Source organism: Tarenaya hassleriana, unplaced genomic scaffold, assembly GCF_000463585.1.
Source record: "Tarenaya hassleriana unplaced genomic scaffold, ASM46358v1 Cleome22, whole genome shotgun sequence".
In the NCBI taxonomy this organism is placed as follows: Eukaryota; Viridiplantae; Streptophyta; class Magnoliopsida; order Brassicales; family Cleomaceae; genus Tarenaya; species Tarenaya hassleriana.
The window spans coordinates 30,175-39,402 of NW_010965541.1; the positions used below are offsets into that span (position 1 = coordinate 30,175).

The 9,228-nt window shown below is 40.7% G+C and overlaps 2 protein-coding genes and 1 long non-coding RNA gene across 3 annotated transcripts in view; 2 read left to right on the forward strand and 1 right to left on the reverse strand.

The window, feature by feature from the left end:
• Nucleotides 1-1,647, forward strand: part of LOC104814776 (L-gulonolactone oxidase 3) — a 3,199-nt gene extending 1,552 nt beyond the window's left edge. Inside the window, exons 2-3 of the mRNA XM_010542959.2 lie at nt 23-278; nt 627-1,647. Coding sequence (XP_010541261.1) covers nt 23-278; nt 627-1,453 — 1,083 coding nt within the window. The 3' untranslated portion in view covers nt 1,454-1,647. The remainder of the gene's footprint in view (nt 1-22; nt 279-626) is intronic.
• Nucleotides 1,648-2,188: 541 nt separating this feature from the next.
• Nucleotides 2,189-8,752, reverse strand: LOC104814779 (protein EMBRYONIC FLOWER 1-like). Its single transcript, XM_010542960.2, has 8 exons — nt 8,468-8,752; nt 7,391-7,565; nt 7,034-7,212; nt 6,797-6,934; nt 6,645-6,710; nt 5,151-6,559; nt 3,253-4,880; nt 2,189-2,554 (listed from the first exon to the last, which is right to left on the reverse strand). The coding sequence occupies exons 2-7, from the start codon at nt 7,483-7,485 to the stop codon at nt 3,279-3,281; spliced, it is 3,489 nt and encodes a 1,162-aa protein (XP_010541262.1). The 5' UTR covers nt 7,486-7,565; nt 8,468-8,752; the 3' UTR covers nt 2,189-2,554; nt 3,253-3,278.
• LOC104814778 lies at nt 2,615-3,291 on the forward strand. The gene is made up of 2 exons (XR_771977.1): nt 2,615-2,686; nt 2,951-3,291. It is a non-coding gene; the product is annotated as an uncharacterized LOC104814778 (long non-coding RNA).
• Nucleotides 8,753-9,228: the final 476 nt, after the last annotated feature.

Genomic DNA, 9,228 nt, shown 5'->3' on the forward strand with positions numbered 1-9,228 from the left:
TATATATATATATATATTTCAGGTGAAGCTTTCGATAGAAAAAGCATTCAAGAGAAGCGTTACGTACAACTTCACGTCCGATGTTGGTATGGAAGACATGTTCCTGGAACATGGGAAGAAGTTTGAGTTCGGAGACATAACTTGGTATCCCTCCAAAAAAACCGCCGTTTACCGATACGATTTCCGTGTTCCGGTCAACGTGTCGGGCGACGGAGTCAACGACTTCATCGGTTTTCAGTCCAACTCCATCTTGGTCACTAAGGGCATCCGAGCTGCAGGTTAGTATCTATACATTTCCTATTTTGGTTTGGTTCGGTTTGGATTTATTCGGTTTTTGCCATTTCTTTTCTTTTCTTTGTCCATATTCCACAGATCTTGGGAGTTTTCTGCTTCAACCAACATGAATCAAACAAAAAGTTGAATGCTTTATGAAACTTTGATCATAAACTTTTTATGTTTATTGAAAATCTAATAATACAAACTCATAGACCTCGATCGGTTCATCCCTATAATCTGTAATATACTAAAAAAAATTATGAACTGTGTACATTTCAAGCCTTGAATCGATAGTTTGATATGTTTTTTTCCCCGAATATCGATCTAATTTTGCTATGAAAATGTTGCAGAGAAGTTGCTTGAATCTACCAAAAGCGTGAAAGGGAAATGCGTGATGGCAGATACGGTCATAGCCTCCAAGAAACTACTCGGAAACGGCTTGAAGAACAACGGCGTCATCTTTACCGGTTATCCAGTTATCGGCAAGCAGGGCAAGATGCAAACCTCGGGATCGTGCCTCTACTCGTCTCCCTCGAGAATCGACGTAGCCTGCGCGTGGGACCCGAGGTACAAAGGGCTTTTCTTCTACGAGACAACGGCCATATTCCCGGCCTCTAGATCCAGAGACTTCATCATAGATGTGAAGAAACTTCGAGACCTAAAACCCGAAAACCTCTGCGGTATGGACATCTACAACGGCATTCTAATACGTTACATCAAACGTTCAGACGCCTATCTCGGCCAAGGCGAGGACTCAGTGGTCGTGGACTTCAACTATTACAGATCAGACGAGGCGTCTGAGCCGAGACTGAACGAGGACGTGATGGAGGAAATCGAGCAGATGGCGTTCTTCAAGTACGGAGCAAAGCCGCACTGGGGGAAGAACAGGAGATTAGCGTTTGCGGGCGTGAAGGAAAAGTACAAGAATGGATACGACAAGTTCATGGGAGTGAGGAACAGGTTGGATCCTAGGAAGGTGTTTTCAAGTGAATGGTCTGATGAGATTCTGTCTGGGGCAGAGGGTTCGAGGGAAGACAGTTGTGCCCTAGAAGGGAGCTGTGTTTGCTCTGAAGACAGACACTGTAGCCCTTCCAAAGGGTATTTCTGCAGGCAAGGTCTCGTTTATACGCAAGCTAGGGTTTGCAGATACTCTCCTGGTGATGCTTCAATGGAGTGATCTTATTTTATGTTCGAAATTTGGATTATTAAATAATAATATATGGACCGTTGGGAATATTTGTGATTATAATATAATCTCATGCTTTAAATTGGAGTTTGTCCGTTGCTTCAAAGCGACTGTTGGGGTATCAGAGTCTGTTTATTGATTTGCCGGTTGGCTAATGCATGGCCATGGGGATGCCTTTTACGTTACTTAAATTTTGTTTTTGACGTTTGTTATAACATGGGAAAATGTGAGAGTGGAGATTTGAAATTTTTGTGGCGTATTATAAAAGGGTAAGCAACAATAGGACTAGAAGAATGATAACTTAAATAATTTAAATATTTGATTATTATTAATATATATATATATATATATATATATAAATTTAGTTATCTATTGCTGGAAAAGCGATTCCAAGTATATATTTAGAGATTTGGATCTCTTCAACCAAATTTAGTTCACTTGAATTACATTTAATCATATACTAAACAATAGAATTCAAGATGCGCTGAAAGAAAATTATATATTATTTATATTTTTTGTTTTTTTAAAGAAAATTAATTCAGAAGAACCCTAACAATTTGTCCTAAGATTTGGGCTGAATCTGGGCTTTATTTAAGTTGAACTGCAAAAGCCCGAAATACAAAACACCATTAGGTTTCCGAAATTATCCGACAAAAAGTTGGTAAGTTTAATTCAGCAAGTTGCCCAGTTTTGTAGAATGACCAATACAAAAGTTGTATTATTATTATTATTATTATTATTAGTGTTTTATCAAAACCTGTGGGAAAAAGGTTTGGATTACAATTCCTCATGATACATCATGTGGACTCAAAACAAAACAAAACAAAACAACAACAACAGTACAGACATCTAAACTGTAAATAACAAGAAACCACAGTCAAGGACACGAACAGAGGAAAGCTCTTACTGTTATTGTCTAAACGGATTTTTTGTTTTTAATGTTTTCCACCCGACAAGGGCCGAGCGAGGGAGGGGCATTAGGTGCTTCCCTCTTATCTGAAAGCCCCTCCCCCCGTCCGTTATCATCGGCTGGCGGAAACCCCTCTTCATCATCTGTGCTAGTCTTCTAATTTCACCTGTATCTGTTCCATACTGAATTTGGACAAAAACAAACCAGGGATCGATTTTCCAATTATGATGAAATTGTGTTGTAGGGATTTAGATGGGCAATAGACAATGACATGTGGGAGGGAAGAGTCGACAGTCTAAGGCCTCTATTCGAAGGTACGTTTAGGAGAGGCTTTTAGAATATGGGGTTGCTCACGTATCTCCATTTTCAGAACGAAAAAAAAAAGTATAAATAAAAAATTAAAAAAGGAAAGAGCAGATTCATGTCGACGCTAAGCCTTCGTGGGACTTTTATTTTTGATTTTGTGTTTTTCCCCCTTTTTTTTTCGAAAGAGTTTGGGTACAGGAGCTATCATATGTTATAACAATTAGTAAAATTTAAAAGTTAATGTGATTCATTTGCCACCCGAGTGGTATCAGAAGCAAGGATCGATATGGGGAAGGATCAAATCGACAGGGAAGTGGTCGAAAAGGTAAGTGCCTCCGCCTCCGGCTAAAGTTGAACATGGGTCAGGTCTTAAAAACTTTTTTGTTAGGAGTGGAAGTCAGCAAGAAGAACACAAGTGGACTTTTGACAACTATCTGTTCCAGCAGTGAATTTGAAAGAGAAATGAACTGTTCTGTTTCAGTTGCTGAAATTTTAGTGAAATCCAGTGTCTTTAGGGTAATGTATTTGAGGAAGAAACCATAGGAAGAAAAATGGGACCTTTTTCTTGTATTACCTGCATACTCCTAACTTGTATATATATCACGCATTTTCAGTGGCTGGACGAACAGGCGTCCTGTTTTGCTTCAATGCATCATCCTGTTTAGACAAGCTCGGTTTCTTCTTCGAGCTTCCACGTTTTCTGAACTTCAGGTCTTCACCCTTTATCATGTAAATGTTTCCAGGTTCAGGAATGGTGAAATCAGCTGGGTTTCTATTCATACTGCACATAATAGGACCAGAATTGCTCTTTGGTGGCAATGCAGAGGCATTGCAGCTCTGTGTTTTTGCCTTGGTTTTCTTGGCATAGTCTGTTGTGTGAAATTTCAGAGGGAGCATCATAGAATCCGATGCCCCAAGAAGCTGGAATTTTCCCGGGTCACAGCTGCTTGTAAAGAAGGACTTTTGATGACTGCTGTGAATAGGTGAAACGACATCTTTTGTATACCATGGACCTTGGACCGTAAAATCAGCACCTCTGGCGACACTCTTATCACTTTGAAACGATAATGAAGACGTGCCAACTGCTGAAATGACGGGAAAATTTTCTCGGAGGGTCTCACCTGCCGGTCTCTTGCTGTAAAAATCAAAGGACAGCTTTTTTGTTGAGCTGGGTCTCTTACTACAGTCCCCTGGTTGGAGGCCCATAAATTCCTTTGATTGGTGACCTTGCGGAAAAGGTCTTTTCGGGAGTTCAGGGTTTCCGGGGAGGTCAACGAGAGTGTTTGACCTCAGCCGTGGATCCATAAGGCTGAGTAGGTGCATTGCCGGTATACTGCTCTCATTAGCATAAGGGTCTAAGGATCTGCTATCGTTCCCACTATGTTTGCAACGGAATGAGAATTCCGAATCAGGCCCACGTTTTTGCTTTCCATTATCAAGAAAGTTAAGGTTCCACGAATTCATATCGCTGTTGGAACCCCGTGAAAGCATATCCCGCCTGGTTGGCTGATCCACAAACTTCCGAGTCATGTTGAAAGAAACAGGCGTTTGATTCTGTGGTACCATAGAAGACGGCCACATAGGATGGGAAGCTTCTCTATACGGATGTGGAACACTCTGGCATGTGTTACATGGACGAAATACCCGAAACGGGGAAGGGGATGGGCTCTGACTAGCCACAGTTGGCAGATTCCCCAGCCACTGACAACTATTAATGCTCTGCCCACTAGATCCTGAACCAGAAAACTGGATGGAGTTCAATGGTTTCTCTCGGGTAAGAGGAAATATCCCCAACCCAGAAGGCACATAAGGGTGACCAAACTGACTTATCGGGAAAAAATCCACAGAGTTTGGCTTCACAGAGGAAAAATGTTCTCCTTTAGTCGCGTCTTCCTTGCTCGCATTCTTACTGCGAGGTTTTGGTTTCCTCAATGTGTTGTCTTCCAGTGAAACAACATTTTCATAGGTTTGATTGAGATCAATCAGCAATCCATTCTTTTTGCCGGCCTTTGTTTGCAATGGCTGTTTGTTATTCTTCATGGTGTCTTCTTCTTTGTCAGGCAGACACCTTTCGTATTGGTTTTTGGCCATGAGCTCAACTATTTCCATTGGAATATCATCTATATGGTCCGGTGTCTTCTCCTTTCTATTATCGCTTTGGATAAGAACTCCCTTCCCTTTATCGTATGCACCAGAAGTATCCTGAAAAGCAACGGGATCCCATTATTATCATGATCCAATATGTGATAGCATTACTTCGAAACAGACATAACTAGACAAGGTAGCGACCTGTTTCATCTGTAAAACAAAGCTTAACTGAACTAGACAAGAACTTGTACAGCCATTTCTTGAAACAACTGCATAGGCTATGTAAGACAGAGATACATGACAATGACGTATACGCTTCATTGCTCATTTTCAAGTTTATAGACTATTGAATTGATATTTAAATGATATATGTAACGCTTGTACCTTTTGCGGCGCAAGAGGGTGATCAACTTCTGTAGAAGGGGTTTGCCTTAGATTCTCATGCAGGAAAGGCACTCTATTGGAATTGCTATTGCAGCTGAGATCAATATAAACCTGAGTTCCACCACATCCATCCGTATTGGATTTAGAAGGGGAAGGGAAATCTCGAAAATGGTTTGTCTCTGCTTCTTTCTGTCTCACATGATCGTCTCGGTGATGTATGTTTTGCAAAGGCAATGAAAAGACCGGCCTTTGATCAAGCTGCGGAATATATTTTCTAACATATCCATCTGAAACCAAAGTTTTGTCCAGTGAAAGGTCAGGCCCTTTCCCATTTGACACATCTCGAGTAGTCTGGGAAACTGCGTTTATGTCTCTAATATGCAACACTTCTGGTTTTCTTGTTTCTATTTGATTTGCTCCAGTCATGCTGTCACCAAAACCGATCATGGTACTCCGATTGTTGTCAATTGTGGACTTCTTGCTCTTCTTCTTGACTAAACTAGGCTTTCTCTCTGTTCTCTGAGTACGCAGAGGGCAAGGAACCGACTCTTTACCTGTAAATGAAGAACGAACAGGAGTGGGGAAATTATTCTTGCCAGTGTTGCAATTAGGTGAGCTTTCACCGTTTTCCTGGAAACTCTTCTGCGAATTTTCCCGAGAAACTGCAGGCAAATGCTCGTCAACCACCTGAAACCTTCTGTTTTTCTGCTTACCCTTAATAGGATCTTTGTCAAATCCGCTGTCAGTAGATTGACTCTCCACACTTGGTTGTGAGCCTAAGGCAGACAGCACATTGCCTTCAGAGTCACAACTCTGGGAGGAGTTTTCAGAATTTTTGCCAATTGTACTTAATTTCCTGTTGGCGTAATTATTTTCAGGTGTCGCCATCTCAGGAGGTCGCCATTCTTCATCTCCAGATGATTTTCTTTTTCTACCTCTGACTGATTCCTTCTTGGATGGAGACTCTTCATTTCCAACATCATTACCATTCTTTGTGCTGGATTTACCCAATAACTCGCTGAGCAGACGAACCTTTCGAGCTTTCCTACGCTGCAAACCACTCATATAATCAGGGTTCTGATCGAGAAGATTCTTCACCATGATTGCACTTTCTGATGACACATTATCACATTCATCTTCCATCAAAACACGGCTGCCTTTATGATTCTTGATTGCCTTGGGCGTATCCTCAACCACACCAGCTATCTCAGATGAGCCAAAGGTTGTCAGAGCCTCCCCAAATTGACCATTCGTATCCTCAGTGTTCTCTTTCCGATTAATATCCACCGAAGCGTTAACCTTTTCTTTAGATTTCTTAATGGCCTGCTCTGGATTGGCAAGCTTTCTGCTCTTCCTCCCAACAGTAGCAGCATCCGCAGATCTACGTCGTGCTTTCTTGAGCAATGTAGCTGCAGATATCAACAGCATCGTAAGTACCATAGCTGCTGGGAAATTTCTTTCCGCTTCAAAAGAAAACTACAATGCCAAATCTACCTGTCCGATTTTCCGTTCGACATCTTTCATCATGATTTACTTTCGCATTCCCATCAGTGATTTTACCTGAAAAAGCACATTACATACTGAACCAAGACCCAATATATTGAGTACCATGCACAAGGGACAAAAATTAACCAGTGGATTCACACCTGCAGTATCAGCTTTCCTTTCTTTCTTGTTGGCGCTGGTCAGAGAATTCCAATCGCCTTTACTAAGGATAATCGGCAAATTAGCATCGACGACCTTTTTCTCCCTAAGAGCTCTTGAATTTGAATAAAGCTGACAACCTGATAGCAGAATCTCATCTTAGTCGCAAAGAAAACAAAAGAATCATGTTTCGGGTAGACTGCTAGTATAGAACATGAAACGGTATACTGCATTTTTACCACTGCCATTCATCCCTTCGGCATCGATATCTTTGAGGCAATTAGTACAACGCCACCACCTAGATCTTGGAACAGATAAAGAAGGGAGAGGATAGCTATTGTCCTCCAAATCAGCACCATCCACTGAAAATGGCCAACATTTTCCAAGGTCTCTCTGACGGATCTCAGCTACGAACCCACTTTAGCACCCAAAAACAACGAAAAACACTCTATTCATGATGAGTCATATGGCATAAACATCACCATATACATATATATTCAGCAAACGAATTTCCGGACAAAATACAACATGCATGCATGTGCACATTAAAGGATCGATCAAACAATAACGAGAAACGAGAAATAAACTAATCTTACCGTATGGAGAAATGCTCGCATTTCCCCGTGTCAACCTCATTGGTGGTGCCTGCAAGATCTACGGATATTGAGTTGATCTTAATAGAGGAATCCATTGGTAACAGCTCGAAGTTGATTAATCCTCAATAACGGTTCTCCTCTACTCCAACCATTGTAATCTCCCAGAAACTTTGACCTAAAAAATGTTACACAGAAAACATTACAACAGCTCTACATCGATGCTGCATCATTTTATGCTATTCACACTAATGTTACATACATAAACCACATCTTGGACATTACATTTCAGAATCTCTACATCCAAGAAACCACACTTACATATAAGAACTACATGCAACTCTACAACCATAATCATCAAGCATATTCCATGATGGTCCACATACGATAACAGCCACAATCCATATCAAATCCACAATTCCATGTCCCCCCGAAAAAAATCAGAAACCCTAGGTCTACATAAAATCAAGAACAAAAAGCTTCACTATCATCCATTTCATGCACATTCCATATCAAAATTAAATGTAAGGGTGACCTTCACCCGCTAAACATCCGAGATAAACCCTTAAACTAGACCGATTACGACCGAGCAGAAATTAGGGTTTCCAGACACACGAGACCCCCAAAGCTGCGATCTTCTTCAATGTCACCGCCAAAAAAACACGAAATCATTTCGATATACTCGGAAAGCCAAAAACCCACATCACGAATCCGAGAAACAAGGACTTACGGGCTGAGTTATTAGGGTTTATAATCAAAATTAGGCACTCAATTAACAAACAGTTAAACGGGCTACAGTCATTTAATTAAGCGCATGTAATAAAACAAGAGAGCACAATAACAAAGACATAAACCGTTGGTTATATACGCGTAGATTGGTCCGTACACACGAAGACCCGCGAGGAAATGCGAATCGAGGATTCGAAGTGACGTTCAATGAACAGTGAACTCAGCGAAATACCCATCGAGACCCTAAGTCAGCTATTAGTCAGCGAAAGCCCCCGACCAGATCAGCCGACACCAAAGCTCAATCCCCAGAAACGAGGAACGAAACAGAAGATTATGGTCCGAAAAACTCACCTGGATAATCCGGCCCGAATCCGAGCGAAAATTCGATCCTTCACGAACCCAAATTTGATCCTTCACGGCGAGCGAAGAAATTTGTATCAGCTGATAGAGGAGCTCCAGGAGAAGAAGAAAAAAGCAGCTTGGAGAATCGATTCGTCGTCCAATGGGTACAATTTGAGTGCGGGGTTTGGAGAAACCCTAGCGTCCCGCGAGGAGAGAGAAGAGGGGTTTTCCTAGTGCTGGTGATTGTTGTAGAGAGAGACGGGGACTGTGAAGAAGAGAGAGAAAGAGAGGTTTTAGCTTTTTATCTTTTTATCCCTTGAAATGAGGGTTTGTTGTAATAAAAGAATATATACTAAATAAATTAAATAAAAATAGTTTTTTAAAATAAAACCGAGTCTGTGGAACATGACAATGCCATGTCACAATCTGGTCTGCCTATTTCCATAAACACAAATATCGAACACGTATTTATATATATCCTATTATTTTACATAAATGAAAATAAATACATGAAAAGATAAAATAGAGAGAATTTTCTGAAACCTAATAATAAAGCTATTTAATTTCAGTTCATATAAACAAAAAATTGAAAATGTTTGATATTTACGTAATTATTCTTTTTACTTTTTTTACGTTTTATATTTCATGGAAGAAAGAAAACATAATTCGTAATTAAACTTCTTGGACATACGTTGGGTGATGGGACGAGTACAAGAAACCAATCATATTTCTCCACGTGGCACCAAGTGCAGTTCTTATCACAATCCACT